This window comes from Mobula hypostoma, chromosome 21 (genome assembly GCF_963921235.1).
Source record: "Mobula hypostoma chromosome 21, sMobHyp1.1, whole genome shotgun sequence".
NCBI lineage: Eukaryota > Metazoa > Chordata > Chondrichthyes > Myliobatiformes > Myliobatidae > Mobula > Mobula hypostoma.
This window is the reverse complement of record NC_086117.1, coordinates 19199871-19217707: the sequence shown is the minus strand read 5'-3', so window position 1 is coordinate 19217707 and position 17837 is coordinate 19199871. Positions and strand designations below refer to the sequence as shown.

The 17837-nt window shown below is 40.3% G+C and overlaps 1 protein-coding gene across 1 annotated transcript in view; it reads right to left on the bottom strand.

Annotated features, from left to right (window-relative positions):
• Nucleotides 1-2227: 2227 nt before the first annotated feature.
• The window catches only part of ccdc180 (coiled-coil domain containing 180), an 81978-nt gene continuing 66368 nt past the window's right edge, over nt 2228-17837 (bottom strand). Inside the window, exons 33-40 of the mRNA XM_063073565.1 lie at nt 15566-15632; nt 12996-13140; nt 11696-11856; nt 8948-9085; nt 7231-7342; nt 5784-5901; nt 3090-3237; nt 2228-2422 (exon numbers count right to left, since the gene is read on the bottom strand). Of these exons, the coding sequence (XP_062929635.1) occupies nt 2291-2422; nt 3090-3237; nt 5784-5901; nt 7231-7342; nt 8948-9085; nt 11696-11856; nt 12996-13140; nt 15566-15632 (1021 nt within the window). The 3' untranslated portion in view covers nt 2228-2290. The remainder of the gene's footprint in view (nt 2423-3089; nt 3238-5783; nt 5902-7230; nt 7343-8947; nt 9086-11695; nt 11857-12995; nt 13141-15565; nt 15633-17837) is intronic.

Sequence of the window (17837 nt, the reverse complement as noted above, 5' to 3'; positions counted from 1 at the left end):
GGACCTCATCAGGTCAGGTAGTATCTGTGGAGAGGAATAAACAGTCGATATTTCTAATAAAGGATCTCAGCCCAAAATGTCATCTGTTTATTCCCCTCCATAGAGGCTGCATGACCGGCTGAGTTCCTATACCATAAATACAAGAGATTCTGCAGCTACTGATTCCCTCCATAGACGGTATCTGACTTCCTGAGTTCCCTGGCATTTTGTGTGTGTTACATATAAGTACCATTACCGAAAACCAGGAGGTGAAGAATCCTACAGTAGGAGCAAAAAACCTTGGAAATATTTATACAATTTCGATTGATGACCTTTCAATGCTGCTTTCCTCTGACACTGCCAATCTGCTCTGTATTTACTGCCTAATCTAATCTAATTTCATATTTGAAATGTTGGCACAGGCTGCAAAGCCACATTCCTTGAATGAATATAAAAATATCCACATAGCTTTACTTTTGTTTAAAATAAATATTTTTTTTAGGGTTTGAAAATAGAGTATGGGACATAAACAAAAAAGGAATTATCTTTATAATGTATCTAGACAAAGTGCCTTACAACCAACACTGTGTGCAGTAGCAATGTAGCACACAAAACTGCTAATTTCCCCATAGGCGGGTCCTATGTATGGTAATAGACAGACAATCTGTTGTTTGAGTGATATATATTAAGGCATCTGGAATGACTTCCTGCTTTTCTTTGAAATAGCAGCCTAGATTTCAACATTTTTACAGCCATCCAGCAGGTGGTACTGACACAAGACCCTGACTTGTACACAAGATATTCTGACTCCAAAGTGAGTATTGCCAACTATTGAGGTTTTGACTGCATTATATCATGATCTGCAAACACATTCACTGTTCTGTGTAAACAACTACCCGCACAGTTAGAGGGTTAAAGAAATCTCTGGCTCTCATTCTGCAGGCAGCTCACTGTGCAAAGAAAAATGACCAAGTGAAAACTCTTCCATCTCTTGTACCACATTAACTCTATAAAGCATTCAATAACAAGTCTCTCTCATACTACTTGGTCCCAGTTTACATTTTTACACCTCTTATTCCCATTCTTATCTTTCGCTCCGTTCAGTTCCATGCTTGGCAGCACTAAAGGGCTTAATTGTGTCCGATGTTCATCACTTATTCCCCTTTACTATACTCTCTATTGAGTTCCACACAATCCAGTACGACAGCCTATCATTTAACATAGCTGTTGATAGCCATTCAAAGCCCCAGATTTAATGCTTCATTTCAGGCTTTTCTAGGTGCTGCCATCATCTGGCATAATACAGAACTGGCAACTGGGTGCAAAGGAATTCAGGGTGAGGCTTCTTATCTGAATCAGAAAACTGCTCTAAAGTTAAACTTAGCCCCTTCACACCCTAAATCTACACCCTCTAGTAATTAGGATTTCTACCTTTGGAAAAATACTCTGTCTAAATTATCTATGACTCTCTATGTCTATGAATTTTATGGGCTTCTATCAGGTTGCTCCTCTGCATCCAATGCTCCAGAAAAAAAAAATCCAAGTTTGTCCAAACTCTATTTAGAGACAATACTCTCTAATCCAGGCAACATCTTGGTGTACCTCTTCTGTGCTCTCTCTGAGCCTTCACATCCTTCCTGCAACTTGAATTCCCTGCTTTCATGCTCAACGTTCCGACCACTGAGAGCAAGTATGTCGAACACCTTCTTCACCACTCTACCCACTTGTCTTGCCACTTTCAGGGAGCTATAGACTTGCACCCCAAGATTTCTCTGTGCATCAATACCACCAAGAGTCCTGCATTATACTGTAAACGTTTTGAAATCCCTTGTGCCTCCCAACAAATATGAAGGCTCATATTACTTCAACTCAGCTTTTCATAATCAAATTTTGAGGATTACTTTGTTTTTGCCTACAAATCTACCCTAAAATATGTGGATATCCTGTGCTGGTTATTCTTCATCAGAATCAACCCTAAAGTGTCTGATTAGTTCAAACTCACGTCTTCTTGCCTTGCTCTGTCAGTATAGTTTATAATGTTTCTTTGATGAAGTATTAATATATAGCATTTGGCATTGTATTGCTTAAGCTGGTGTGTGAGCTGTATGTGTTCTGGAATGCGAACCTGGAGCAGAACGTTGAGAGAAATAATAATTTTTGCATGATACCATTCTATCTCATTCAACAGATAATAACATTAATCTATAATTCAGAAAATCATACACATTTATTAATTTACCAACTAAAATACAACTGTGAATAACTATTGAGCAATTCGAAGTTCAGCATTAAAGCATATTACAAGGTCGGTCTAGGCATACAGCTTCTTTATATTCATCACTGAGTCTTTCCAGCCTTGCGCCCATCGCTGGGCATTAATTAGCAGCCCATTTGTCTCCTGTTCTATCTGTGACATCTCCTGTAGAAAATATTGCTTGTATTTCTGTTGAAAGGAGGAATTCAATAATTACATCAAATGAAAACTCTGGAGTTAGGATTAGAGAGCACACATTATGAACATGCAGTGGGTGTGCACGGGCAGAGTGTGTGGGATAAAACAATAATCTCAAATCAAGTGCATTACAAATTGGAAACAAGAGAAAATCTGCAGATGCTGGAAATCAAGGAACACACACAAAATGCTGGAGGAACTCAGCAGGTCAGGCAGCATCTACGGAAAAGAGTAAAGAGTCAACGTTTCAGGTCGAGACCCTTCCTCAGGACACATTACAAACTGGGGGTGGTTTGGTGCTAATAATAGACAGGAAGCACTGAGTTTCTTGAACAAGAAGTAACTATATTGTAATTGGAATCATCTAATTGGAATCTGTTGTATCCACACAGATCAGTAGCCATGGACACAGGAGCTGGGCAATTTGTCTCACTGACTTACATTGTCAGTTTTACTCCACAAGACCATAAGAGTTCAGTTTCTTCAACTGGCAAATTACGACAGTGGTGATGAGAAAGCATTATAACATCCCTGCTTAATGATGGGGGTCACTGATCTTTAATGGAGATATGAATTACCATTTTCTGAAAGCCATAGATTGTGTAAGTGATTCATGTGCCAAGAAATATACAAGATCAATAAAAAGTTAATGACTAACCAGATACGCAGCGTCTCTTGCCTCTATCATAGCCAAATGAACCAGAGCTGTCTTAGCAGTTGTTACAGCTGCAGTTTCTGTAGACAAAGTTCCTGCTGGTGCAGATTCAATTTGTAGAAGTTCATTGGCTGGAATCCCTGGCCAGCTCCTTCATGAGGGAATAAAGAAAATGAAATGGTACTCAATCACAATGTTCACTATCAACCTCAAGCAGGTACAGTTTGAGAAGAAAATACTCTGAGGAATGTGGATCTTGGACAGAACAGAGAACATTGGAGGGAACATAAAATCAATGCACTGCCTCAAAGTTATCCATTAAATTACCCCTTTTGGGTTAAGTTGCCACTGTGTGGAATAATAAGCTATAATGCACACAACATCATGGGTAACAAATAAAGCTGCAGATGCTGGGATCTGAAATAAAAGCTAAAATGCTGGTAGAATTCAGGCAGACAAGCAGCACTAGTGAACGTCCTGGGATGAGCTTGTAGTGAGCTGACTGGGACTGACTGGGTAGCACTCAGGTTTTCCTCTTACTAGACTGACCACACTTCAAAAGGACTTATGGAATGTAAGTGGGAGACCTCCCTTTCTTTTTACAATGGTTCTGCTGTAAGGGATGATAGAGTGAAGATAGTGGGGGTGGAAATCACAAGTATTTCTGATTTCCCATGTTGCTTCATGACGTGTAACTGTACTTGTTGGACTAAAATGTCGAAGTTCCTTCTATGGACCAGTTGTGATGAGAGGCCTAGGCGAGGATGGATGGACCCTAGTGCTGGAGTATCTGAGTCTAGAATTGGGACACGATGTGGACTGAGACAAGAACAGGGTACTAAACTAGATGCTAAACGAGAGCCCAAAGTAGAGCTGATGACTGAGCACTGAACCTCGGTTCAAGTGCTCTTTAAATATTAAAATCCAGGCCACCAATCAGCAGGGCTGACCTGAGTCTTTAAAAAGGCCACACCAGCTAGCCATATTCCAGTGAGTCGGAGCATCTAAACCCTGCAAGGTGGTGCATTCGGGTGCGTATCGTAACACCAGTAGTCCATTGGCTTTAAACCTCTGTGTAATAATGGCTCTTGGGTCCATCAGCAGGAAGGCTACTTCAGCTGAGGTGAAAAAGTGATTTGGGCGAGCTGCAGAAATATGGTTTCCACATTCTTGTTTTCTTTTTGTCCCCGTGCTGCTTTGGCCTAACAATACACAGATATACTGTGTATTGGATCTTGTTGCTTTGGTCTAGTAACACTACCCCAACACTGGGGTTTCTTCACTTCTTCACTTACCCCACCACTGGGGTTTTGGAGGTAACGGAGGTGCTCTTGGTACAATAGGGGTAAGTTTTCCAGCAGTGCAAAACATTGCCTGATCCTATGCTTCCAACCCGGATGAGCTACCTATGGTTGTTCATTCGTTGGTCTTGCGATATTGGGTAAGGGGCAACAACACGTGTATGTAATCAGGAAACCCTCCCTGAAAATGTCCGCTGACCCAGCGGTCTAGAACTGGTGGGTCAGTGCTGTTTCTAAAGGGCAAGATACTAGTGTACAATCTCAGATGTCTGAGATAATGGATGTGTAAAGGAAAACAATCAGTATATGGTGGTGTGGAACAGACACGTCCTGTTCTGACAGCATGATTCAAATCCAGGCAGAATCCATCCACCACTGCTAAATCATGTTTGTGAAAATTGGGTGAGAATGTTTCTAATGGGTGTTAGTTGAATAGCAGTGCCAAATCAATCAACTCTGGTCCAAGTGGGGCCAGAGCGCATGTCAGCATTTTGCAGGTCAGTAGAATGCTGCTATGGGAACTGGTACAGAAAGGGCAAATCAGGCTGGACTGAACATAATTGGAGTGAAGTATAATGCTACTTCTTAACTTTCCCATGAGCAAGTCCAGCACAGTTTAATCATGATCTACAGCACACAGATACTATGCTTTTCCGTTAAGTTTTCTCTCTCCCTCTGGGGTACAGTTTGGCATCTGTACTACCATGCCTCAGCAACAGTTTTAGGAGAGGTGAACTATGAGGATCACCAAATACTCAATTGCAGGGAACAGGCTATATATATTAGTTAATTTAAATAGGTAGTGCTAAAATAGAAAGAAAAAATAGTGAGGTAGTGTCCATGGGTTCAATATCCATTCAGAAATCTGATGGGAGAGGGGAAGAAGCTGTTCTTGAATCATCTCAACTGAAATCAAAATGCAATCTTCATGGTTATAAGAACACCTATGCCATTGTCATGTGCTTTGTTGCTATAGATTCCAAAGAGCTTTATTTTATATATGAGTGCAGAAATTCCTCTCAGCTGAAAAATGTAACTCATAAGTATTACTCATCTGAATTTCTCATAATATAGCATCTTACTGTCAGTCTGTTGATCATCATGAAAACCCTCTTATGCATATATTAAATGTGACATATGTGCATGATGAAACTACTGCGATGTGCTTTCAACACTTCCTCTATGTGTAATACCTTACTTCACAATCAAGGCTGGATATTCAGATCACAAGTTTTAAACAATGATGATAATTAGAAATTCTAGCCAGTCCTGTCCCATCTGGTTCGCACAGGAAAACTGGGGCTTGAAGTTGAAAACACAGGCTGGCGAGATTTCAGGCAAGATTTGGAAATGACAAGATAAAGCAGTTTGCTTCATGGAATTCTGAACTGATCACCTGCCACCTCGATCCTCTGGGTCAGAATGCCCGCAGTAATTTTCTTTCTCTTGTAATCGAGGCCCAGCTGGCTTCTGTAGAGTCAAAGTGTAGGCCTTTTCATTTGCTTCAGTCAGATCTATAGAGCAAGAGAGAGTTCTTCAGTTATTTTGTGACTAACGTTTCTGGTGCTGTGGCTCATGTCTGTTATAAGCAGATAGAATTACAAGCACTGTAATCAGTGTTTAACTGTCTCGCAGAGGAAATGGTCTTACAAAAACAATGGAGTTACAAATAACTGAAATGACACCAAGTGGAGGAATTACACCTCAAGGTCCTAGTCCTTTTCAGAGGAAACACAAGATACAGGATCGGGTGGGCACCTATCTCCTCGAGGCTGCGTCACAATTCAATATGATCATTACTGAACTACCTTAAGCACAACTCCTATGTCAGCATTCTACAGTCCTCAATTCCAAGTTCCTTAAAAAGTTCAGTTACCTCCTCTTTAAACACCACATATAAATTAGCCTTCACAGACCTCTGGGCTAAAGGATTCCAGGAATTCACCATCCTCTGCATAAAGAAAAATGTACCTCAGTTTTTAATGAGTGCCCACTATTTTGTAACTATGTTCCCTCATTAGAGAATCCTCTGCTAGTGTAAATATCTTTGTGTCTACCCTGTTATTACCTGTAGGATTTTATATTTCAGTAACTTCAACCTTTATTCTCCCAAACTTTGAGAAACACAAGTGTAACATTTTTAAAACGCAAACAACAGGAATTCTGCAGATGCTGGAAATTCAAGCAACACACATAAAAGTTGCTGGTGAACGCAGCAGGCCAGGCAGCATCTCTAGGAAGAGGTACAGTCGACGTTTCAGACCGAGACCCTTCGTCAGGACTAACTGAAGGAAGAGTGAGTAAGGGATTTGAAAGTTGGAGAGGGAGGGGGAGATCCAAAATGATAGGAGAAGACAGGAGGTGGAGGGATGGAGCCAAGAGGTGGACAGGTGATAGGCAAAAGGGATACGAGAGGATCATGGGACAGGAGGTCCGGGAAGAAAGACAAGGGGCGGGGGGGGTGGGGGGGGACCCAGAGGATGGGCAAGGGGTATATTCAGAGGGACAGGGAGAAAAAGGAGAGTGAGAGAAAGAATGTGTGTATAAAAATAAGTAACAGATGGGGTACAAGGGGGAGGTGGGGCATTAGCGGAAGTTAGAGAAGTCGATGTTTATGCCATCAGGTTGGAGGCTACCCAGACGGAATATAAGGTGTTGTTCTTCCAACCTGAGTGTGGCTTCATCTTTACAGTAGAGGAGGCCGTGAATAGACATGTCAGAACGGGAATGGGATGTGGAATTAAAATGTGTGGCCACTGTAACATTTTTAGCCGCTTGTCTCTGGGACTCTTGAAATAAATTAGACTGAATAAAGAAGAACTAATACATGATCACATGTTTACCAGGAGTTTGGACATCATCAATGGTGAGGAAGTTGTCAAATTCCAGGAGGAGCTGTTCAGAGAGGCAGGAGAGCTCAGACACAAAGTTCTTGGCATGTTCATATAAACATTGCTGTGAAAACATCAGAAGATTCTTTCAGTTACTAACAAAGCAGTAGGCACAATAGAAGACAGGCAAGGGGACTAGATCTTAAATATTCAGTACAACTTGTAGAGATCTGCTGAAGTGATACTTGAACTCACATGCAAAGTTTTCACCTGTAAGGTGGTTTATCCTCTGGAAGGAGTAAAACCCACTCTTACTATTTTGAATATCATCAAAGTAGTGTGCAGTACATGGCACTGAAGACACGAAGAACCACAAACTCACTTATGTGTTGTCAATGAGTTGGTGATTCATTATCAACTGTTGTGTAGTATTGATTAAGATGTGCTCAATTACGTTTAAGGAACTTCAAGGAGTGACTACACTTAGGTCCCCATATCTGTGGTAACATGCATACATTGTCTCAAATTTATTAATACTTGTTAAAAGTGGTGTTCAGTTGGTTGGTGGAGAGGGACAGAATTATCACTGGATGTGGCATCATAAAGGGAAAAGAGTCAACAAGGATTTTCATTCCTGCTCACTGTCCAGTGGCCCAAAGATGAAGGATTGTGAGCAGATGGCTGACAAAGACTGAACCAGGCTTGGCACTGATGTTCTCCATTGTTGGACAAACCATCGATATCCCTTTGTTTTGGCCCTCATGTCCATGGGAAAGGCAGGCGATGTTGTACTTTATACTGGTAATTTACTATATATAGCGTACTCTTTTAAAGGGGTTGAGGCTGGGTGGCAGAGGAAAAAATAGGAAAGAAATGCCTTAAATTTATGGCAAACTTGGAGTTTCTCCTGATTAGCTAGCATTAGATCACCCTTATTAAAGACTGAAGCAAAGATTTGTTTCAAGTGTTGATATATATTTATATATATACACACACATGCATAAACAATGTATGTATGTGTGTGTATATAATATATATACAAACACATACCTACACATGCACACACAGTGGCCACTTTATTAGATACACCTACTTGTTAATGCAAATAATCTTATCAGTCAGTTATGTGGCAGCAAGTCAATACATAAAATCATGAAGAGCTTCTCTGAGCATTAGCACATCAAGACTTCTTCCCCAGGGTCTCACCAGTTTGACTAATTTCCATCCATCCTTTCTGAGTTATTACATTTTCTATCAACTGCATCATGGACCAACTGTGTGGAACTCACCTCTTTGTAACCTGCTCCTCTTTTCTTTCAAAGACCACTTCCCTTTAAGCAGGTTTACAGAACCCTCTCATCATAGCAAATGATTCTTACAAGAAGTCAATTCCATATCTGCCAATAGCCCTCCACTACTTCACCCAAGCTGCTATGTCAGAGAGTGCTGGTAGGCTGTTCAATGTGACAACCATTATTATTTACCCCCCCACCACCCAAGGGTGATTCGATTCCTACAAAGCAACAAGGAAAGTTACCTTTCTAGATCTCCCACCCAATGTGCAGAGAGAGAAAAAAACAAATTATGCAAAGCTGCCTGTAAGGAGACGAATCTCAAGGTTGTATAAAGTGTCCATATGTACTTTGAACTTTTAACTTTAAAAACTGAGTAAATGATTTGAAAAATGCTAATAGCCCATTGTTTTGGCAAAATTCAATTATCTCCTTGCCTTCAGGCTTTCTGCATTGCTAATGATCTCTGTGGACTCAATATCTTGTCGTTCTTCCTCCTCTTTGCACAGACTGTTGAGCACCTCAAGATTGTTGGGATGACCTAAAACTGGCCGTAGCCTGTGTTTATTTCCAGCCTAATGAAAAAAAAGTAGAATAAGACAAGATCAACATGATATGCACATTAGGCTGATATGATATGGCTGATTAGGCAGTCTACGATGCAATCTAGTTTATGTGTTAACCTCTATTTTTGTGACACAGGGGAAAATAGATTTTGATCTTACTAAATTAAGAGCGTACATAATGAAATAAAAAAATAAGAAAGTCAAAGATCATGATGAAAACATCCTAATCACTTCCCTTCTCACAACTATATCACCTCAGGTCAAACATCTTGGGAATGTTGTGTGTGTTTTCAATTTGGAGAGTTAAGAATTCATAATTAAAGCAGGCCAGGCAGCATCTCTAGGAAGAGGTACAGGACTGACGAAGGGGCTCGGCCTGAAACGTCGACTGTACCTCTTCCTAGAGATGCTGCCTGGCCTGCTGCGTTCACCAGCAACTTTGATGTTTGTTGCTTGAATTTACAGCATCTGCAGAATTCCTGTTGTTTGAATTCATAATTAAACTTTGTTTTCTGAATACAAGTAAGGCGGTGATGGAGTTCCACAAAATAAAATGTGACTTTGTTACTGCTCCAGCATCTCAGGATTTCCACCGAGAAATACACCCAGTGGCCACTTCGTTAAGTATACTTGTACACCTGGTCATTAATGCAAATATCTAACCAGCCAATCATGTGGCAGCAACTCAACGCACAAAAGCATACAGACACAGTTAAGATGTTCAGTTATTATTCAGACCAAACATCAGAATGGAGAAGAAATATGATCTCATTGACTTTGACTATGGAATGATTATTTGTGCCAGTCCGAGTGGTTTGAGTATCTCAGAAATTGCTGATCTCTTGGTATTTTTACACAGAACAGCCTCTAGAGCTTACAGAGAATGGTACAAAAAACATGCAGTGAGCAGCAGTTCTGTGGTCGAAAACACCTTGTTAATGAGAGAGGTCAGAGTAGAATGGTCAGCTAACAGGAAGGCGACAGTAACTCAAATAACCAAATACTACACCAGTGGTGTGCAGAACAGCATCTCTGAATGCACAAGACGTCGAACCTTGAAATGTATAGACTACAGCAGCAGAAGACCACATTAGATTCTTCCTGAGAAGAATCTTTACTTCCCTGAGAAAACTAAAGAAACTTGGCCTGTCCCCTAAAACCCTCACTAATTTTTATAGATGCACCGTAGAAAGCATTCTTCTAGGGTGCATCGCAACCTGGTATGGAAGTTGTCCTGTCCAAGACCGGAAGGAGCTGCAGAAGATCGTGAACATGGCGCAGCACATCACACAAACCAATTTTCCATCCGTGGACTCACTTTACACCGCACACTGTCGGAGCAGTGCTGCCAGGATAATCAAGGACACAACCCACCCAGCCAACACACTTTTCGTCCCTCTTCCCTCCGGGAGAAGGCTCAGGAGCTTGAAGGCTCGTACGGCCAGATTTGGGAACAGCTTCTTTCCAACTGTGATAAGACTGCTGAACGGATCCTGACCTGGATCTGGGCCGTACCCTCCAAATATCCGGACCTGCCTCTCAGTTTTTTTGCACCACCTTACTTACTATTTTTCTATTTTCTATTTATGATTTATAATTTAAATTTTAAATATTTACTATCGATTTATAATCCAGGGAGCAGGAAGCGCAGAATCAAATATCGCTGTGATGATTGTACGTTCTAGTATCAGTTGTTTGGCGACAATAAAGTATAAAGTATAGATTCTACAACTCTACCTAATGAATTGGCCTCTGAGTTTATTCCTACATGGAAATAAGTGACTTTGACAACATCAATAATGTGTGATTACACTATCACTTGGATGGCCAAGAAGGCAGAATTAACTACAAAAGACTTAATCAAATGATACGGATGTTTATGAAAATAAGTTATTAATGAAACAGGTTTCAATGATTTACTTAACCATAAATTTGGAAGAAACTTACCTTTGATGTAAAGCTCTGCTAATATAAAATACAAATAGACTATTTGCAAAAGATTCAGAAACACAACACATCATGAAATCTTATCGAAAACAAATACCTTTGATGTAGAAAGATTAAGGCGAGACCAAAGAGCATGGTTGACAACAGTTAGCTGGAAAAAAAATGGTAAAGCAACTCTGCATGCAATTAGGTTGATCTCTGATGTATAACGGTAAGTGCTATTCTGTACACTGTAATGCCAGACAATCTGATCTGGGAATCTTATTGAGCTGAGCCTTGGAAAGGAGGTTGACCAGCAGCTGATCCATTACACTTATTGTTACATTCCACCACTCATTATTATCTTCTGTCATCATACACATTCTGTCGCTATCCCGCTTATCATGACTCCCTCACCTTGATGCCCATTTTTTTGCCCCATCATCATCACTGCACACTTTCTATCCATGGTCCCCTCTACAACTGGCATCACACAACACTGTAGCTCCACCACCTCCCGTCCTTTCCTCACCACTCCGTCACTCATCACTACTTATCTCCTCCATACCAGACTTCCTATCAGCTGCACTCTTTCTATAGCTACTCCTTGTTACATATCCTTCTAACACAGCCTGCAAAAACCTGGACACATTGTGCAATGTCTCAATATTTTTTTATATGACACATTCCTACCTTGCCACTCTCCAGCTGCTGTTGTTTTTTGCTGAATGTGGAGTGTTTCTCAGCCATTGCCTTTGTGATAACCTCCATGTGATGCTTGAGGATTTCTTCGATTAGGAAGCGAGGTACGGCAGGGAGCAACTGTTCTAACAACAGCAGCTGCTCTCTGAATTCTGAAGATGAAAATAACACTCAAAGGTTTCAACATTTGGCACAAAGGAAATCATATTATTCTTTTTGAAATTCATAAATTAATTGTTTGCATTCTCACAAATTAGACCAAGTATTAGTGACCCCACCCTTAGAAGAGGTCAACTAATTGTTTGGGGAGTTGCTTTCACATAGGTTTTCCTGTACAGCCCACAAAACACTTGCTTCTGCTATTTTCTAGGGATCCGATCACAAATATAGTGAGAGAGCTATCATGGAAATTCTCCCTTTTTACTTAGTGAAAGGAATGGGGTTAGCAAAATAAAAAAAAAATTTGCACATTCTCATTTTTTCTTTCACTCCCAAAGCATCTTCTTTTAAACTTTAAGTAGGTAACAGATCAATGGACATTGAGTTAATCATCTATATTTAACAGCCTTATATAGGAAAATAGAGAAGACTTGTGAGAGAGAGAGATTGGAGGTGAATCCAAGAGGGAAGACTTCAGGGTTCTGGAAATGATAGAACAATGATGGCAAGAGATGCCTTTGTCGCTTGTTTTTGACAGATCAGTATATATGTGGGCATCAAGAGAAAATTATTAGGAAAATGTTCTCACTTATTACTGTAAAAAAAAGGTTAAGTGTGACAAGAAAGAGTAAGCTAGCAGGGATAAATTACTTCAGTATTTGAAAACTTTCTAGTAATAAAAATTTCCCTGATGTTGTCAGTATGATTGGTTTTGGCCGATCTCAGCCATGACGACAATTCCTGAGCTGGGGGCAAGTCAGAATCAGCCGCAATTTGTGCTCCTCTATCCTGCTGGATGATATAAGCAAAGGCCCTGAAGGAGAGCAGAAGGAGATTTAATTGTATCAAGCCTCTTGGACCAAAGAACTCAGTATCTGTGGAGTCTATAACACAGCAAACAAACACGAATGCCCTCAGGAAAGGGAGAGAAAATATACAAAATGTACTTTTTTACTCATCTTGTTCTTATCATAAAATTAACTGAAGCTAATTATGAACGTATTACATATCAGAAACCATAACGCAAAACAGCACCCTGCCCCACACTGTCTTTTGCTGTGTATTCCTTTGTAAACCTTCTGAAATTACATGTAGGGCTGAAATTACAATATGAAATTTAGTGTTCTGATACCTTGCAGAATGTTATTGTAATAATCAGTCGCCTGAGACTGATATGACAGCATCTTCTGAATCACCTCTTCTGCACATAAGTCAAATGTGTCCTTCAGGTACTCAGGCCTGTAGACTGGAAATCGGTCTTTTTTTTTGTAGTAGTCCTAATGCGGATGAAGAAGTAGTGTTATATGTTTAAATATAATTAACAACACCTAAGGATTTGTTCGGTTGAAGGTAATGGTATATATCCAAAGGCAACAAATATGTTGAAAGAAAAGTAGTCAAGAACCGAGTGAAATAAGCATTCATCCAGTCAGGTCACCTCAATAAAAATATGACGTAGAAACTGATAAAGATGCATTGGCATATATAAAGCCTGTGCCTTGCATACAGTGTTAACAAGCTACCCTGCTAAGGACAATGTTTTATCAAATTAAACTGATTTATTTGCATATCTCAGTTAAAAGGCATTAAGTTTTGAAAACATTTTATGACCTAGGAATTCCTTATCATAATGAAGAAAAAAATCTATTTGAAAACAGGCTTAATCTGAAGAAAAGAAATTTGAAGAACTCAACATGCCCAGTGGAAATTCAATTTGACTTTCCAGCCAAACTTTCATTAGCACCTTCTCTTCGCAAAAACTCCCCCATAATTTATCCAAAATTCACTACCACTTTGATTTTCTCCTTAATGGTCTGACAAACAATTCTTGTTACTTAGGAAACAGCCAGGCTTACAAACTGTTTCTCCCGAAACTGTGTCTAAAGTCTCATTTCCATGGCACTCTGCACTGGGCACACTGCTGAAAATTTTTCTTCTATTTTAAACTAGTTCTCTTATACTCAGAACTGACTTTCAACAAGGGTTTGGTGATTTCAAACGTTTTTCTTCTAGATGACATGGGGATGGAAGGCAGGCATCAAAGTATCATAAGCAGGCACGTGGGAGGAGGATACAACTCATAATAGTGGTATTACAACTGACAATGCTGTACTGGAGCCACTTGATTGAAGACTAAGTGAATTCTCTAACAGCATCAGTTCAATGTACTGAGGAACACTGTTTTAATGGCATTAACGGTAGGAAAATAATTTCTGGCTTGTATCTACATGATTTTCTGAATCTGGGTTTTCAACAGGGCTCCTCACATAACAAGAAAACTTGGATGTGCTGTTCATCCCTTTTTATCCATTCCCAGATCTAAGTTTCTGTCTCTGCAGCCTCTTGGCCAATGAGGAAAGACCCTTCACTCTCAGCATGAATGTGCATTGTTTTATTGAAATGATGATTCAGTGCCAGAATGAGGTCCAAATTCTGAAATATCTAAAGTGATATCACTTGAACGTGTCAATGCACGGGATCTGATGACATCATGGAAATGTCAAACCACCTTCCCTAACTGGTTTGCTGGCAAATTCATTAGCTCAGGACATTTGCCAGTTCAGTCTTTAGCCTTTGCTGTATCAGCAGCTGTCAGAGAGTAAATATTTAAAATTGGCCTTAGCTTTCCTTGGATCAAACAAGAAGAAAATCCAAATTCTTAACCCTGACTGCTCTTCAGAGATTCCTTTTAAGCATTTTAAAGATCACATTCAGCTGCAAAATAGCCCCCTGTCATTCATGCAGACTGGGTGTAAGAAATAACAACTGCAATTGAGCAGATAATGCTTTCATCCAACAATATGGGCTATATTATATTAGAGCTGTGCATACTTGCAGGGCAGCTGAAGGCATCTATGGTAGCTGGCAAAATGGCTTGGAATAATAGGTAGTCACACACTTACAGCATCCCTGGATTGATTAGGGGAGAAGAAAAGGAAAGGTGGTCACAAGTGGGGGGGGGGGGGCAGAGAACAACCAGGAGCTGACTGAGAACTCTGATGGGAGCTGACCATGAACTAGAAGGAACACTCCAGCTCCCATTGATGCACGTTCAGGCAATTGATGTTTGTCGTGGCAGCCTGCAGAACCCCCTTATAGCGATACTTAGGCCAAGCAGGGGACCCAGCTGTATCTACTAACCACTGCAGCACTGCCTCAGACATGCAGCAGGCTCCCTGCTTGCACATGTAACGGTCAATCACCATGCCCATTTAGAGCAGAACAACTGGATGCTTATCAGTCTGCCCACTTCCACGTGGCAGGTGATGTACTTGTGCTTTGTGAAGAGCACATACTTGCTGCCTGGACTCCTGCAGGCTTCAGCACCCATTTGGCACCTGAAAATTACACTCGGTGGGATTCAAACTCGAGACCACACAGACCATTATACAAAGAAAAGCCACTTAGATAAAATACTAAAACAAGTTTGCCATAGTGGGACTGTGTCACAGCAGAGTCAGCATTTTCATAAGATGGAAAGGAAAGAAAATTACAAGATATGGTCTTTAAAAATAGCAGAAAAGGCAGCAGGGGCTAAAGAAATAATTCCTATCACTACAATAAAATAGTACCACATGTCACCTAAATTGACCAATAAAAATGTAAAATTATGACAGAACATTAAGCTCTAATATTTATAATAATAAAAATATAGGAATAATGATAAAATATTCAGCTCCAAAAAACAAATTAATTACTTGCCTCAGCCATTGCCAGTAAGGTATTGGTATTTTCCCATAAAATATATGTTATTGCTCCTTTATAATATCTGGAAAAGGCAAATAGCTCATGTTAACCTTTCATTTAATGGTGTGAATTGCTTTGGAGCTGAAGAGTGAGTGATCAGCATAGGGATTTAAAGTTATTTCTGAGGGAGCCCCACTGGAGGCTTCACATTAAGAAGGAAGCAGCAACGTGGATATGGCATGACTCATATTACCTTGTCCTGCATAACCCAAAGAAAAGCAGGACAATAACATTTGCCACAGCATAGTTGGTGACAACAGAAGATCTTTAGGTGGTAATGGTAGGAGATTCCTCAAATTCACCTCTCTCCCTGCCGTCCTTTGGCTAGCTTATCAGAACTGTTTGAAAGGTAACTTGTACTGAGTCACTTCACAAGATAAATTCCTTTAAAAGGTTCTCCGGCAGAAGTGATCCATATCTGTTTTAGAGCAATCATTAAGTGATGCATCTAGAAATTCATCTATCACATGAAGAGTGCAAATAGGGAAGATATGTATGTACTTAAAAGATGATTCCCCACCGTCATACTAATTTGCTGCTTTTACTAATGGGAAAGATACCCATGCAGCAGGTGGGCATCCAATGGACATATAAAAGTTGTTCACCCATGTGGTTGCTGAGATCTCAGGGTGGTTTAAACTCAAAATGTAGGGAGTCCTACCTGGCAGATGACTAGCCTGGAATTGTCAGAGTTACTGAATCTGTATGCAAGTAAACATTCAGCTGCGGGATCTTTCTACACCTGCTTGCTGAGCAATGGTTCCAGGTTCCACGCTCATTAAACATGACCTTAACTGAGCTTTATTTGTCTATGTTGAGTGCTAAGATTAATTTTTTCAGATGGTCAATTATTTGGACAATACACTCAGTGGCCACTTTGTTAGGTCATTCTCTGAAAGCTCAAGAGACTGTTTTGCATGAAAATCCCAGGAGATCAGCAGTTTCTGAGGTATTCAAACCACCCTGTCTGGCATCAACGATTGTTCCACAGTCAAAAGCACTTGGATCACATTTCTTTCCCCATTCTGATGTTTAGTCTGAACAACAACAGAACCTTTTGACCATGTCTGCATGCTTTTATGCATGGAGTTGCTGCTATATGATTGGCTGATTAGATATTTACATCAATGAGCAGGTGTACAGGTGTATCTAATAAAGTGGACACTGAGTGTAGGTTGACCAACAACACTGAGTGAACACATGATGCTATCAGGGCTAAATACAAATGAGCAATAATAGTAAGGACAACCAGTCCATCGATATGCAACCACCCATCCTGAATGAGTGAAAGAAAAATGGAGGCAATGTGGGAGGGAATGATTAGACTGATCTTGGTGTAGGTTCAAGGGTTGGCACAACATTGTGGGCCAAAGGGCCTGTACTGTGCTGTACTGTTCTATGTTCTATGTTCTAATCTCACATTATTTGTCTACCCTGAAAGTGGCAGGCTAGTATTTCCTCCAAATGCCTCTTATAACATTCTTCTGCTAACACATCCCAGCAACACAAGTGGTTGAAAACAGGGAACACCAATGGAGCAACTAGGATTGAGGTTCAAGTGGCCCTGCTTTTGTTGGTGGCCGTAGTTCTCCAAAATGATCTTCAGGAAATTTCTTACTTCACGATAAATATCGTAAACATAGTGCTTGCCATTCACTGATTAAAAAAATTCAAACTAATATTTATTGGGATTCAGAAGTAGCTATGCATCAGAACAAAATGCCAAATAATGAAGATGATTCGTTTAATAACTGTCTATCAGTTTATTATTGCTGTAAGGTAGGGCCCATATGTTTTCTCTTTAATAACCATGTTTTTGGGTAACTATTTCCATCAAATCCTCTAACAGAGCTGGTGGGGTCTGTTGTTGCTCATGCAGTTCCTACACATTGTGGCCAATGATGTCTGGGTGCTCAACCAAACCTCTTAGTGTCCCGCTGTTGACTCAGACTTTGGTTATTGCTGGAACTGTCCGTCATGCAGGTAGTGCATGAATATGTTAAAAAGGAATGTCATGCTCTTAAACCTGTGGGAGAGAGTAAAAAATGCCTTGGCATTCAACTAGAGTACTCTCCTGAGATAAAGTTACTGCTGTGATCTTAGAGGCTAGGTATATTCACTTAACTGATCATATGAGGGGTGATTGATAAGTTCGTGGCCTAAGGTGGAAGGAGTCAGTTTTAGAAAACCTAGCACATTTATTTTTCAGCATAGTCCCCTCCTATAT